Source organism: Agelaius tricolor, unplaced genomic scaffold, assembly GCF_023055355.1.
Source record: "Agelaius tricolor isolate 1412-34295 unplaced genomic scaffold, bAgeTri1.0.p SCAF_2, whole genome shotgun sequence".
Classification (NCBI taxonomy): Eukaryota; Metazoa; Chordata; class Aves; order Passeriformes; family Icteridae; genus Agelaius; species Agelaius tricolor.
The window spans coordinates 41,116,109-41,132,374 of NW_027269262.1; the positions used below are offsets into that span (position 1 = coordinate 41,116,109).

General features: G+C 34.7%; 1 protein-coding gene across 1 annotated transcript in view; it reads right to left on the reverse strand.

Annotated features, from left to right (window-relative positions):
* Window positions 1-1,667: 1,667 nt before the first annotated feature.
* Window positions 1,668-16,266, reverse strand: part of LOC139605236 (cadherin-7) — a 93,569-nt gene continuing 78,970 nt past the window's right edge. The window contains exon 12 of the mRNA XM_071456582.1: window positions 1,668-14,819. Coding sequence (XP_071312683.1) covers window positions 14,326-14,819 — 494 coding nt within the window. The 3' untranslated portion in view covers window positions 1,668-14,325. The remainder of the gene's footprint in view (window positions 14,820-16,266) is intronic.

A 16,266-nucleotide genomic window follows, 5' to 3' on the forward strand; every position in this document is an offset into this window, starting at 1 on the left:
CTCCTGCTTTGAATGAAAGACCATGCTCAAAGTTACCCCTTTTACAGAAAATAATTATTTGCTCATTCCATTCCAATACTTGTGTTCAAGCCAATCAACATCATGAATTAGAAATAAAAAAGTCAGAGGCTAATTTTTGTCTTACATTTCAATATATCAGATTACTTTCTGTGGCTAACTCTGTTACAAGTATGCTTTCTGATCTAAAAGAATTTATTCCTCTACTTCATTTCAGCATTTGGTAGCGATATCTGCCCTCTCCATGTGCAAGAATATTTTGTCCCTAAAGTTATTATGATATCTATTTTTAAATATATGCCAAGAAAATTAAAGTGTTTCTGACATATTTTACTTGTAATTTCCAGGATTTTATTGAGCTTATTGCATAGTGAGCTTCTGCAATTTCTTATAGGTGAAAGGGAAAAAAAATGAGGAAAAGGGGAGACTCTGGAACTTTATCAAAACCTGGATTTAAAGTCTAGCTAAACACATATCTCTTTTAATGATTACTTTTGACATTATTTGAACATAATTGATAGATGTTTTGAAAGTTGAGCATGGTAGGATATTAAATATCAGAAAGGTTTTATGACTGACATTAACTTGAATTATCTTTGCTTAGTCAACAATCTTCTTCTGTTTCCAATGATAAAAGAAAAATGCTGAATTAACAGTTCATTAACATCTAAAGCTTTCTTATTCTTGCTTTTTGATGGCTAATACAGCTGGTGTGACTTAAAAAAAATGGCCTGAAGGAAACATTTGGTAATCAGATGGACAGAGAGAGGGTATTTTACTCAGTAGGTTGTTTTAGTTCTTTTTGTCTTTATTGAGATTGCTGAAAAAGTTGTTAAATTAATTGTCAGCAGTTATGTAAGGACTTATACTCTATGACCTAATTTCAAAACAAAAGTTATTTGACATAGGGTCCCTGATCATCACCTGAGTGTAATGTAATGTCTTTGAAATATTATTGACTAGCAACTCCTTCTTACTCAAGACTCAGTTCATACAGGTATGAGGTTTCCTTCCTAACTCACTATTAACCTCCTGAGACATGGAGTCCACTGTCTTACTCCATCCTTATGCTATACAGTGTCACAGCTTCTTGAAAAGCTTTTCTTTTAGAATTCATGGAATATGAAAATATTATATTCATAGAATGCACATGCAGAGAAAGAAAACATGAGGAAGTGTGTTGATTTTATGTCTTTTGCCTGCCTTTTATAAAAAGAGGAAAATTTTGACCACATGTAAATAGCGGTAGAGAAATTTGTTGAAGGTAGATCTAGAAGGCAGCACTACCAGAAGTACTGATTACAAAACCCGTCCCTGAAATCCAATTTTGCAACTCAAATAGAGAGAGTGCCACATATATCTTATCTTTTTAGAGACTGAGAAGTTGTATAACAAAACAGATTTATTAAAGGAGAAAAGAAATGAAGGGGAATTAGGAGATGAGAAACAACAGAAGAAAAGTAAAGGAGTATGGTTTTAACAGAAGTCTGTAAAATCATGTGAGAAGTCATTTATTTTCAAGATCCCAACATGGTTAACCTCCATAAAACTAGTGTACTATTGCTGCTAATTGACCTTTAAATTGTATGCTAATACTGTATTTTATGTATATTTTAGAAATAGGAGAAGGCTAAATTTATTTTCTTGGAGACTATAATTTATATATTTATTCTTCCATGTTCAATTACATTTTCTAAAGTGCTCCAAGTTTAATAATTCATATTTAACAGCTCTCAGATGAATACACTCAGTTGTAAACAAGATGTGCTGTTTCTAAGCTGGTTAAAGTTGCATCCTTTTAACCTAACATCATGTCATCTTGTACACAGTCTTCTGCCTGTTAGCTGTAAATAACACTTCTCTATGTCCTTGGACAATATGTATAAAACCCGTAACATTTGCTGTCTGTCTTGTAATGCAAAAGTCAGTAGGATCTCACTTAGAGAAAAAGCATTTAAAAAATAAAAATAACAGGTTGTTTCAGGAGCTATTACAGTTTTATCCTAACCCCAGGTAGTTTGCTAATCTTCTAAACAAGATACTCTGATTCTTCTGTTCATATTGTCAAAAAATTAGATTTTATAGAAGACTAAATAGTAAAAAAAGGGACCTCATTGATGTATGGTTCTTCATCCAGCACATGGAGTGGATTGGTTTAATGCTGTCTGGATTCTGGGTGCCCACAAAAGCTGGGCTACCACTCACCTCCAAAACTGGACAGAGAAAATATAGGAAAAGGTTCATGAGTTAAGGACTGGGATTCACTCACTGGTTACAGTCATGGGCAAAGCAGAATCAGTTTGGGGATATTAATGGAATTTATTGCCTACAAAATCAGAGCAGGATAATCACAAGTAAAACAAATCCTAAAAACACCATTCCCCATCCGTCCCTCCTTCGCAGCTCTACTTCCTCTGACCCAGTGGTGCAAGGAAACAGGTAATGGAGGCTATGGTCAGTTCATCACACGTTGTTTCTGCTGCTTGGGGAGAGGAATCTGTCTCCATAAGCTTCTTCAGTGTAAATCCTTCTCACAGGCTACAGTTCGTCATGAACTGATCAAGAGTGGGTCCCTTTCCACAGGGTGCAGTCCTTCAGGCACACTCTGGTCCAGCATGTATTCCTCACAGGTCACAAGTCTTACCAGGAAATCTCCTATTCCATGGACTGCAGGGAGACAGCTGCTTCACTAAGGTCTTCAGAACAGGCTGCAGGGGAATCTCAGCTTCAGCACCTGGAACAGCTCCTCTTCCTCTTTCTCCAACGATCTTCATTGTCTTCACAGTTGTTCCTCTCACATATTTTCACCCTGCTCCTCTCTGGTCACAACTGTATCTGCACAATAACTTTTTTTCCCTCTAAATACGTTATTACAGAGGAGACATCACCGTTTCTGATTGGCTTGACCTTAGTCAGTGGCACATTCATCTTGGAGCCAGCTGGCATTGGCTTTGATGGACTTAGAGGAAGATTCTGTCAGCTTCTCACAAAAGCAACCCCTATAGGTTCCCTGCTGGTCCCCTACTAAAACCTGGCCAAGCAAACCCAATACACAGAGAAAGAAAAAAAAAAGAGAAAGAAGATATAGATAATTAGAAAATTTAAAATACTTCCCTTTCAAATACTGAAGATTGCCAAGAATTAAGGAGACTTTTAAAATAATTTAGCTTACAGAGTTTTAGTATGAATTGTGCTGATAAAGGTTAATACAGTGCCTTGGTTATTTTTAAATTACACACTGGTAAGATCAATTCCAACACAATAAGAAAATTTCCCAAGGTGAAGTGTATATATGACCCTTTTTTCTCCTATAACTAGATTTCCTAAGGTAGAGACTTTTGTTGCATTCCACTGTCTAAAGGATATTGTCCTCAGATGTCTGGTGTCTGGGGAATTTGGAAGATGAGGGTTCAGTTCTGATCATGGCCCTTAAGAGGTCTTTAGCTGCCCCACTGTTATTGGTCATATGACTAAATACCTCTAAAATTCTAAGGCTGAATACACTGAAAACCATATTGTTCTCTAGGTCAGTTCACTGCTGCTCCAATAGCAAATAAAGCACCAAATAATTTGCCACTATATTGGACAAAATCTGAGTTACCAGAAGGCAAATAAAACAACTACAGTAGTTACAAAAAATCCTCATTGAGAACTTTGAACTCATATCTTATGCTTCTCTGGGTATTGTTTTTATTTTTTTTTCTCTTAAGCATGTTGAAAGCAAACAGTAGAACACATGTTCTGTGAGATCCCATTTAGTTCAGAAAATAATTTTGCTGTCAGAATATTGGCATCCTTTTTAAATTCACTCAGAAAAAACATAAGCAGTCCAGATTTATTGGCCTGAATCTTGATGAATTATTTTACACATTATTTTTGGACAGCATGGTCACCTTTAAATTTAATAATGTGTTAATTTCTTCTGTATCAGTTAGTTTATATAATTTACATTCATCAAAAAATTGCAGAAATAAAGTGATAGACCAAAACCTGTTTTTCTACTGAAGTTGATAAGAGCTTACCTGAACTGCCTCTACTTTGGTTTTCTAACAGAGCGTGATTTTGCTTTTCTAACCTAGTGATTGCTTAGGCACATGGCAGGTTAATCTTAGAGATATCATTTGGTGAGGTAGTCTGTTCAAGGCCATTAGCTTTTCTCACATATTGCTTTGCCAATGAAACTTGCTAGTAAGGGAGCCGTTAATTTGTTTAATTTCTGATTTCCAAAGAGAGGACTGATTTTCAAATTTACAAAGCCATTGGGTTTTCTTATGATTAAATGGCAAGCAAGATTAATTAATCATCCCTCCTCAGATGGAGCTTCCATTTCAATAAAGTTTTTTTATTTTTTAGTCTCATATTAGCTAAACCATAAGGTTTTAAATATAGATGTTTTACTTTAGGATTGGGTATTAACAAGCTTCAGCTGTTGAAATAAGTTAGCTGAGGAGAAAATACATACTCAAAACCTTTCTGGTTACTTGCAAATATGTCTTCTTTCATATTAAAACATCAATCAAGTGTTTGCCTTTACTTCCTTGAATACTGAACAGAAGGCTATGTAGCTTCCTTTTACTTCAGTACAAAGTATACTACTCCTCCAAAATATTTTGTGCCACTATTTCATTGTGGATTTGAGAGAATGCTTTCTTCAATGACAGAATGACTAAGCAAATTAATTTAATGTTTCTTTCTTTTAAACTCTATGAATCATAAAATGTATGAAATTAAAGTATTGGAAGACATTTTATGTGGGGTTTTTTTTTGCTGTTTTTTTTTTTTTTTCCTACAGCATTCCATCCCACTGGTATGACTATCACATTGCATTTGTATGGCCAAATAACTTTCAGGACCTCTTGTTTTTTTTCTGAAGCTTCCTTGCCATCCTATATACAGCATTGAAATTACAGTGCTGCCGATATTGGCTAGGGAACAGTTTACTCCAGACTTATGCCAGGAATGAAATAAACTAACAAAAAATGAACAAACAGTTACATGAATGTTGCCATATAATATTCATTCTGCAAAATATTGAAAGTGCTCTGTTCCTCTTCAGGTCCTTTTGTCAACAGGTGACAAAGATGGATCAAGCAGTGACACAAATCACTGACAAAGCTGGGCAGATAACTAATATCTGATAATAATCTGATATTCCAATTCCAAGACTAACAGTGTCTCTTTTTTTTGACAGTGTCATTGTTATTTGTAGTAAGAATAACATCAGTATTGTTCTGTTTTTATGGCTTAATCAACATCTGGGATCAGTGTATGAACCACCAGGGAATTCACAAAGTTACAACTCTCCTCTAGGAAATACCAGCTAGAGAAAGAGATGAGCAGTGGAAGGATGAAGAGTGAGGCAGCATTGTCATTCACTGTAGGGAAAAGACTGAGGCAAAAATTAAAGAAAACTGGGAAGTTATAAGAGTATGGAAAGAATAGGAGGGGAATGCAGCTGTTCCTTGGATGGAATGAGGTCAACACGCCCGACTTCCCACGCACAATATATGAGAAGGGAGGGATGAAGCTGATAGTAGAGCAGAGTGGAGAAATGGTGACCAAGCTCAGCTGAAGTCCTTGCAGAAGAGGGAACTCAGTGATATTTTTTTTAGATGATAAGCCACATATTAGCTCCCTACCAAGGGAGATGAAAAGAGATGTCGTACTGTTGAACCAGAAACTAGAGTGAAATCATTCTTTTCATATATAATACTGACATCTATCTCCATCCCAAGGTTACCTCAGATGTAATACTGATCCTTACCTCCATCCCAAAGCTACCTGTCTTTGGGATATGAGCACCTCTCTCTGAGCATGATGCATGCCTAGAGTCACTAAAGCTTCACCTAGACACCAAGAAATATTGTAAAAGTAAGTTAGTAACTGGGAGAAGTTAGGGAAGATTCCATAACTGCCAGGATCAACTGAGAAGCCGAACATGTCTTCTCCCCCATGAGGATGTCTATTCGGAAAGAATCATACTCTGTGCACACTGAATAATTATCTCTAGCTAACATTTTTAGGAATTAGAGCTTATCCATATATTGCTTTGAATAAGCTTTTGCAGTCAAATACTATCACCAGCAACCTTTGGACCTTAACCTGTCAGAATTTTCTATTATTTATAATTAATTACATTGTTCTATAAATTGTCCATGTGAGTCCTTCAAGGGTGCTGGCAGTCACTGGCCGTGGGTAACACTCTGGATTGCAGGGACCTGGGAGGGGGTCTCTCTTATGCTGTTGGTGTGTGTCCTTGAAAGAGTTAGTTGAACGGCTGGCCATTCCAGTAAACTGCTCAGTGAAGCCCCCATAATGGGATACTGACAAATTGTTGGCACAAGGATCTTGGCTCTCCTGAGGTCTGGCCCTGACACATAAATCAAGCACAAAGGATTTGAGGAAATCTTCCCTTTCATTCAGCATGGCCTTCCCATACTATCAGTCTTATCTGTCTTGTAGGTGAGGCTGAACTTGCAGACTGCCAGTCAGCCACAGCTTTGGACTGTATTTGCTTTACCTCTTCATGAATGCAAAACAGACCAGAAGACAACATAAATCTTTTCAGTTTCTGATGTTGTGGTTTTTGTAGTACACAAAGCCCAAACTAAAGTAAGACAACTCTTAATACAGATGACCCTAACTGGCTAAATTAGACTGATTAGAATGATTTCCATTGACAGATGCCTCCTGAGTTTCTATCTTGCTTTTAGTTGTAGTCAATTTGGATTTTCATCCATATTCACTACAGGTGTTAAATTTGAAGAGTTTATCCTTTCTGACTTCTCTCCATATATCTACCTGTTCCCAGAAAGACAAGGAGTATGGATTGTTGGTTACCTCTGTTTATTTCCAAGGAACACTGGCTTCTGAATATTTAATAACTCCACATTTTATAGTAGCTATCTGAATTAAAATTCCTTTGTGGGGGTGCTTTGCACGTGAGGCAAGTTGGTCGACATTAATCTCTGAGTCCCAATAAAGTATATTGGGACTCTGCTAAGCTACAGAAAAAAAAAAGTCATACATAATATATTAACCTATTTTTCATGATCAGCTGCTATTAAACATAATTTTTTCATGATGTTTTATTTTGTTATCACATACTAACTTCCACTGAAAGATAAATCAAGTCACAAACTACTAAAAATGGAATGGGAAGAAACATGAACAAATATCCTGACAGAATCAATAGCTGCATCAACATGTTGTATGTCCTGTGAGAGCTTTATTCATGTGTTCCTCACACCTAAAACAGGAAAACTTAATGTCTTGACCAATTGAAAATTTTTTATTAAGCTTGTCACTTATGTGTTTAATCTCTCCCCTTAATAACTCTTTTTTAAAATATTTGAATAAGAAGATGAGGCCAGGTCAAGCATTGCAGACTATTGGAAAACAGTGTTCCATAGGATGGAAACATTATTACCTGAAAGGAAATTGTATTCCAGTAGCAACTGGTAAAACATTATTTTTCACATCATTAGATCATCTATGAAATTAGATCATCTATGAAACATTACAAACACCAAAAAAAGCTTGATACTTTTAACCTCTCTGTCACTTTTTTTTTGCTACAGACCTTTTCTATGATTTAGCAAAATCTGAAGTATCAGCAAAACAAAATATATCCAAACAAGATTAGGGTTAATTTCGATTTTACCTGCAGTCACTGAAGTCAGTAAGGCTACAGATGGTCCCACAGTCTGAGGAAAATATGATAACTTAATTTTGATAGCCTGAAAATTCTGTGTGTTATTTATTTTAATGAGAAACTGTTGCTTTTGTTTTACTTTGGTTTGGTTTTGTTCTCCAGGCAATATTTTACTATTGGTACCTCATCAAATGTAAACCTTTCCTAACACTGTCTGTGTTTAGCATGTGCAGAGAAATTACCTTTATGAGTAAGGGTACAATTCAGTACAGCAAGGTTATGTGCACTATGCTGATAGTAAGTAAGTAGCTTATGCCATTAAAAACATCCTATTAATTAATTGCATTACCATTCTGACATTGTGCCTTCCAAAATGGGAAGGTTAGTAGAAGAGATTATGTAAAAAGAAAAGGTATCCAACTCAAAGCAACAATCTTTTATCCTGATGATGTAAATGATCATTAATCTGCCTCCCCTCTTGAAAGACACCTCTTGAAAGCCATAGGGAGATCTGCCAAGTACTTCAACATGATCCAGATTTTGCCTAGCATTTCGTAGGTGAATCAGTAAACACTTCTTTCTCCATATAATTTCAACAGCCTGATGACAATAATAAAGGATGTTCTGATCATTAAGGAAATAGAAGAACATTAAAATTCAGACTGAATATTCTTGTCAAACTCAAATGGTCTAATATGGCTTGAATATCTGGCTCGATATCACACTCTCTTAATTTATTAGTAGTTAGTCTCAAAGAGAGGAAAAGCTGTGAGTGTATGAGGAATACAAAGGCACAGCAGTAATTCAAACACTGCATTGAATGTCAGGGCACATAGGGGTATTTTGGGCTGTTTTACTTTGCAATTTTTCCTTCTTTTTCTGTGCATCAAGACCATGATATAAATAACTATGATGAAACTGATTTACAGGTAACAAACCCTGACAATTCTAAAATATGATTTCATTAAATGTGTAAAAATTGCTGATAGTAGTGCCAGAATATTTTAAGGTTTTAAGATTAGATCCATGTCATTATTTGAATGGTGCTAATGGCAGCTTAACTATGGAATTTGTGAGTTTATGTTTCAAGAAAATTACAGATTAGTTTCACTGCAGTCTGTTGATCCTCTGTTAATATTTTTCTTCATAGCTTCTTCACATCAAAGAGAGGGAACACCTCAGGACTTTTTTTTTGCTATTAACAGTACAGAAGAAGGTGGGTTTGGAGTCAAAATAGAAGAAAAGTCAGGATATACATGGCCAGTATGGTTTTGACCAAAGACAAACAAACCCAAAATATTTGATGAAAAAGGTCAGCTCATTCAAACGTAAGCATTTCAGCAAGAATACCAATTTTAACATTAACAAAACATAAACAAACAAACCTCACCCCCCAAAACCCCCAAATCACAACAACTTCACAGTCTCAGGTAGAATGACCTAGGCAGTCGAGACATAATCAGAAAAGAGTATTTAAATTGAAGGTAGATGTCTTTTAGCCTTTATGAGGAAGAGACAACATCTAATTACCTGCTGTGTTCAACTTAGATTTGACATGATTTTGCTTTCGTGGAAACTGAAATTCTGACTTTGACTGAGATGCTGGTGAATAGAAGAAGAAAGTAAAATCCTAGATGTTTCCCCTAGTAGTGGTTCAGCATCCATCACAACAGGTTTATGACTTAGTTAATCATCCAATATTAAACTCCATTTAAACCTCACATTATTTCTAGGAATAAGAATTTCAATCTGATACCATCTTTTTTAAAAAATGCACAGAAATCACTGTACTTGCAACTATTCTAGCACCATTTAAACTACTTTGGGTCAAAATATGACACTAATTTGCTTTCATTGTGAGGTCAATATTAAAAGTTTTGCCTGAATCTAAAATTATATTTTTCTTTCTCAGTCATTGATGGGCATAAACAAAGTTTTATGAGAATAAGATTACTTTTGTCCAGATACTCTCTGATTAAAAAAGTATTTTAAAATAAATGGTTTGGGAGTGGAATGTTTAAACATACACATAATTTTAGAAAATATGTGTTTACAAATGAGGAGTGTTTGCAACACACCACTGTGGCTTCAAATGAGATCTTCTTCTGATTTCCAGAAAATTCTTATGCTGATTTCTTCTTTCATTGTGTTTGATCAGATATATAAGGCTTCACATAAAGATTCCATTACAATCTCGTGTCATATAATGATGAGGAAAGTCAAGTTTCTTCAACTGATATATCTTTGTAGGCAATTGTATGGTCTAAGGTTTCATGGATTTTATGTACCATTGGGAAATATTTTTTCTTTCTTTTCTGAGAAAAGGTAAATTATAGTAACAAAGTAGAGCCTATGTTATGTAGATTTTTTTTTCATTCCCTTCATGTGGAAAATAGATGATATTGTGTACTGAGATTCCCCTAGTGCAAAGAACACAAATTAAGGAAGAAACCTATTTTAAAAAATCAGTGAACAATAAAATGCATTTTAGCTGCATTAAAAATGAACTGAAGAATAATTTTTTTTGTGGGAGGAATCATTCTGGGGTGAAAATACATCTTAGGATGCATCTGAAAAATTTAGATGTAGATCTGTTAGACTTAAGGACGGCATAGTTAAAAAGGCAATTTTTAGAGCTCTTGTAGACTTTCCCATTTCTGTCAAATAAAGTGACATTTCTATCTTTAGCAATTCAGTTTTAGAGTCACAGACCAGTAAAAATATACTTGACCCCCTCTACCACTAATGAAGTGAAGACAATGATGCCCCAAAGCAGTATTACTCTATAAATTCTAAAGTAGACAAAAAAAAACTGTATTAAAAAATTAAAATCAGTCACATGATGGACTGCAACCAAGAATTTAATACTAGATTTGATATAGGTAATTGTGTTCACTTTTCAACTCTTTAAGGATCTTAAAAGCCAATATAATTGTACGCTTTATTTATATTTATTTCCTTTTCAGAATGACAAACTATGACTTTTCTTTATATCATACAAGAGTATTTGTCCATAAAAATAAGATGCTGCAATTTTATATTTCATAACATGCTTTCATCCAAAATAAAAAAAATAAAAAAATGTTAGGAATTTTTTTTATTAATTATTGCTAACACCTGAAGTGTAAAGAGGAAAAAAAAATTTAGAAAAGACCTTAACTGAAAAAGGACATTGTGATGAATCCTCCCTCTCCCTTTCAAAACAACAAATAAAAGAGTAAAAAGGAACTTGTTCTGGTTTTTTTGGGGTTTTTTTTCTCCCTTAATTCTTTGAGAGTAGGATAAATTTCAGTTGGTAACATCAAAGTTCATGAGTCCTGCAGTGATTATATTAAGCAGCCATCAGAACTAGGAGGCTTAGGAAGGCCCATGCTATGTCTTAGTGGGAATATAACCTAGAGGAAGTATGCTAAGTTTATTCTTTTGAATAGGCAATGTTAGTCAGAATGTCCATTGTTTGACTCTGTTGAATTCAGTAGATTTCACACGGGTCAAAACAGAGTAAGAAGTCTTCCCCTTAAGTCTTCTTCAAACAGGTTAATTTTATGCAGGAGTATTTTAGTAGCACTCTTAAAACTGTGCACTTTTCAAGATTCTTGGAAATCTCAATCTAAAATAAGCTTATTCCATTGGCATATGGCAGAAGGAAAGACATGTTATTCCACTGAAAGATGAGAGAGACTGCAATGTTTGACCTATTTTTTATCTAGGATTTGTGGCTTCTAGTTAGATACTGAAGCTCTTCAGAAAGTTAAATAAATAAATATGATTGGAAGTATTTTTAAAGGCCTGTTCTAATTAATTTGCCCAAATAACTTCATCACCTTTCCCAGACAGAGAAAATGTTTTTTACATTTTATGGTATTTTGTCAGTAGAATATACTTTATGCCATTCAGCTATGCACCATAAGTAAGACTCAACAAAAGAATTTGAATCAGATTACAAACTGTAAAAACCTGTAGTTGTGGTAAGCTTTGGTGAGCATTATATAGCATGCATATTATAGACACCCTTATGTGTATGCTATAGTAATATCTGTCACCAAATATAGGGGATTTCCACCTTCCTTTCTAACTGCAACAATACAATCAGCAGGGAAGCATGTAGAATGCAACAGCAAACTTAATTAAATTAGAACTGTGCAACAGAAAACATGTATGTGCAGAGCTTTTATGGTATCAGAATAAAGCATATTTTTTTCTGTAGAAAGCATGTAAAAGAAACCCCACCCTAACATAGTTTCCTAATAGTGGAGGTTTTTTGGGTTTTTTACAGATACAGAAAGTAGAAAACCAAGGAAAGTGGGCTGTTTACTCTAAACCACATTTAAATCTCCTGTGAATGTTATGTGCTAAAATCAGAATTTTTGACATCTTAATCTAGATGCATGAAGTATCTTCCCACAAAGAACAAGGAGATTAATGAAAACTGTTCTTTCAGAACCTCTCTGATTTAATATCTGCTTATATTCTGCAGCATATCTTGCTCTCATTAAACTGTGTACACATGGTTCTTTTTTTCCCTATTTTTTAATACTTTTATTGAAAATCTTACATGTATGACTAAAAGTCATGGACGATATCTTTCAGTTCCATTACAAAATCTGTCATATATATATATATATGCCTATATATATATATTTCATACAACTAGAAGCAAATCTACTGAATTATGAAACAATGATTGTCTATTAACATGTAACTCAAGTATGTTGTAGATGATTAAAATTATTTTTCTTTTCTTTTGGAGCTGAAGGCCACTTTCACATAATTAATTGAAAATGCTGGGCTGCAAAAATTAAAGAGCCTTAATGATAATTTCCCATCCCCCAGCCTCACATCACTCATACGTTAGGATTTCAGTACAAGGATCCTTCTCTCAGAAAGAAGTACTTTTAGAGTGAGCATCATCCTCTGTGGAGCACCTTCTGTTCATAAACACAGTTCTGTAAACAATTCAACAATTCAGTGTACCCTTCAGTAATTGCAGGCAGGTCAAGTCATTTCCGGTTCGGTACAAGCAAAAAATTTGCAGGAACAGATTCTAATTCAGGAACTCATCTACATTTTATCTAAAACAAAAAAAAAAATTGAAATAATACCTAAACCCACTATTTAACTTGAATATATGTCTTATTATCTAGTAATAAATCATGAAAGATGAAGTATAAATATTGTCGGAATCATAAAAAAGTTGTCTTATTCTAAGAAATCCTACTTCAAAATCATACAGTATATTAACCAATAATAGCTGTCCTTCTGTTTTGGCACTCCTGAACCAGCATAGAAATTAAGTGTAGTGAGTTAACACCTTGGGGAAATAATACTTATATGCAGCAGGATCTAAAGATGACCTCTGAAGTTAATAGTATTACATTGTTTAACATAAGAAAGAAATAGAAAAATCTTTTACTGTGATTCATCAGCAGCAAAAGAGAAGGGAAGAAGAAGAGTGAGGTGTTTACAGTCTTTGAAGCTTATAGCATGTTTAACCTTGAAAATTAAATCTTGCATTAAGACAATCCCAACTACCTCTGCAGTCTTCTTTCAAAAAATTCAATGTACAAATATCTTCTTTAAATGTCTCAGACTTTGTAATGGCTCAGAAGAACAACTGCACATCCTTGGAGCTGCTCTCCTTTCTGTGGGATGAATGGTGGGTGGCCTTGTTTACTGTAATTTTTCCACTTCCATGCTTCATTTCCTACATTTATCTGAGACTGGAGAAAAATCAGCATGTTCTTACAAGTCTAAAACCATGAGGCAGTAAAATGGACCTGAATTTAGTGGAGATTGGAGTTCCAAAATAAATATAACACTTTATGTCAAACAATGATAAAAAAGGATAAGTTCTCCTGTACAAATCAGAAGAGAGAATAAAAAATAGCAAATAGACAGCAACACCTTTTCTATACCTACATGGGCATCACAAAACTTCCCATCCATAGGACTACACCTCCATATTTATAGTTTTATGTGAATTTTAAGCTACTTTGTAAGTTGACGACACACTGTGGAATTTCTTAGTACAAACAATAATTTCTTGAAAACTACCCAGAAAATTACAGAAATTTCTGATTAAATAGCTCAGAAGAAACACAAAAAATATTTTCTGGGCTTTTGTTTGTTTTCATCAGTCCTTCTGCTTTTGTTCTAGTAAGCTGTATGCACAGAGTAAAGAAAATTTGCTAAAAAAACCTTGTCTGTGTAACTACAATGTACTGTAATATTGAATTGAGTTATATATTTGAAAATATATTTATTCTTAAAACAGGGACTCTGTATTCTCAATATAGCAATACTGTGAAGGCATCTACAGATGCCAGCTCACTGAGGTGACTGTGTAACATACTCTTGAAAATGAGTTGCCTCTGCAGGTATATGAGGGTTGCTATCTATTTGAACGTGTCTGAGCATTTCATTTTATCAAAAATGCCACCAAATGCTCATATTCTGTGTGGTCAGTGCAGTCCCTAGTACAAGTCTAATGAAGATATGTTCCACCAAGGCAAAAACAAAACAAAAAAAAAAAAAAAAAAAAAAACAACCTAAAATTTAAAAAATGGGAAAATATTTACAACTTTCCTCAGTCTGTTAGGTTGAGTTTTCTGTTATAATATTCTTCAGTGCATTTTCAGAGAAAGGTTCCAAGGCTAGGAGTATAAGCATTCTGGCCCGGTCCCATACATATCTGCAAGCCTTTTAAAACGAGGGCCCCAGTCACTGAGGTAATCGTAGTTCTGGTCAGAGTTTGAGCTGATGGAATCTAAAGAACTGAGCGACTCCGCCACCGAGCCGTTCCCCTCAAATGCGTACGTCTGCAGGGAGTCGTAGGGCGGCGCGCAGGGGTCCACGTCAGCTTCTTTTAGTCTTTCCCAGATAAATTCCCTAAAAATGACATTATCTGGGATACTTTTAAAAGTCGGTCTGCTCAAGAACTGAATCTCAGGTGTCACGTCCCTTCTGGTCTTGGTGTCTCGCATGATGTTGAGGTTCCTCAAGGCAGCCATGTCAAAAGCCTCTGTGTCTTCTTCTCCACCACCCTCATCATCATACCTGACAATGTTTTCTCTGATATCTCTCTCTTCATCAAAAATGAGGGGCTCTTTTTTCCGTCGCCTCATGGTGACAATCAGCAAGACGAGAACTGGAACAAAGAAAAGCTAGAGTTTTAGCAGCGCCAAAGTTTTCTCATATTTTTCCTAATGTTGGAAGCACCCATTAATTTATATGACAAAAACCCAAGGAATTTATACAGTTAGATGCAAGAAATTTGTGCAGTTAGATGTGAAACCTAGCAGATTATGAAACAGCTTTTAAACTATAAGCTTTTTAGACCCTAAGAATCTATTTTCCAAATCATTCAGGATTACCGTCTCATTTCTAATTCTAATATCCTATATTGTCTGCTAAGCATAAATTTCAGTTCAGTCTGACTATGAAAATCTCACAGCCAAGAAATTATAATAATTTTTAAAAAAACAAAAAAACTTTTCCTGAACTCTTAAATGACCAAGTGATAAAAGCACATTCATAAGTTGACGGAATAGAATTTAAAAAACATAGTTTGGAAAGTGACGGCATTAAAGTGTATGATCAATATGTGCCAAATAAAAATAAACTTTAAAAATTTTATGTTGGAGAACATCGAATTTTTAAACAATATATAAAATAAGACTGTCTTAGTTCATGGAATAAAACCACTTCTATATAAGATCTCACTTTCCTGAAAAGTGCAAAGTTCTGCACTTGAGATTTATGCCTTACATCTAATGACAACTGCTATGGCTACAGTTTACTGGATGAACCAGAACTACAAATGTAATTGGTTATTCAATTTTAACCCTTAAAGTTTCTTTCAGCTTGAAAGCTAATACTAAACTGCAGTGGCAGCCAAAAGCACTGAAAGAAACTAGCTCAAGTCTCCTCTTGTTCTAATAGAGTTTTGGTAGAGAAACATCACTGGTGACACACAAAATATGGAACAAATACTGTGAATATTGCATCCATCTGTGGGACATGATGGAGTGTGAATCATCCTCCTAGAAAATAATTAATACTATACTGTAGCATCTGGATAACATTTGCTGAGTTAATGACACTCGTAGGAAATCACAGGCATCACTATGATTGAAAAAATAACAGTACGTTGAAAAGTGTCATTCCACATTTAATTAATCTCTTCTGATTTTATGATTATTTTTAATGTTAAGATTATGTTGTTATATGCATCCATAACATTTTCAATCTTTACTTACAATGCCAATTAAATGCTGTAGAAACATATGGAAAAGCAAAAGCTAAAAGGTGATAGAGATAAAATTAGCTTGAGGTTCGCTAGGTAGTCTCAAAAGTGGCCTCCACAAATTGCATGATGTGGGACTAATATTCTTGAAAGCCTTTTCATGGAGCGATCTTAAAATCAGTATCAATTAAGTCATTGTGAGGAATTACTCAATATTAGGATCACTTGGCTAGAATAAACCAGTAAATTGTACGTGCAAGAAAGCTGTATATGTCTACAGATGTTATGGTACTAATTGAATTGGCTAAAGCCAGAGATGCCTTTCTGCACTATTTTTATTTCCCGTTGG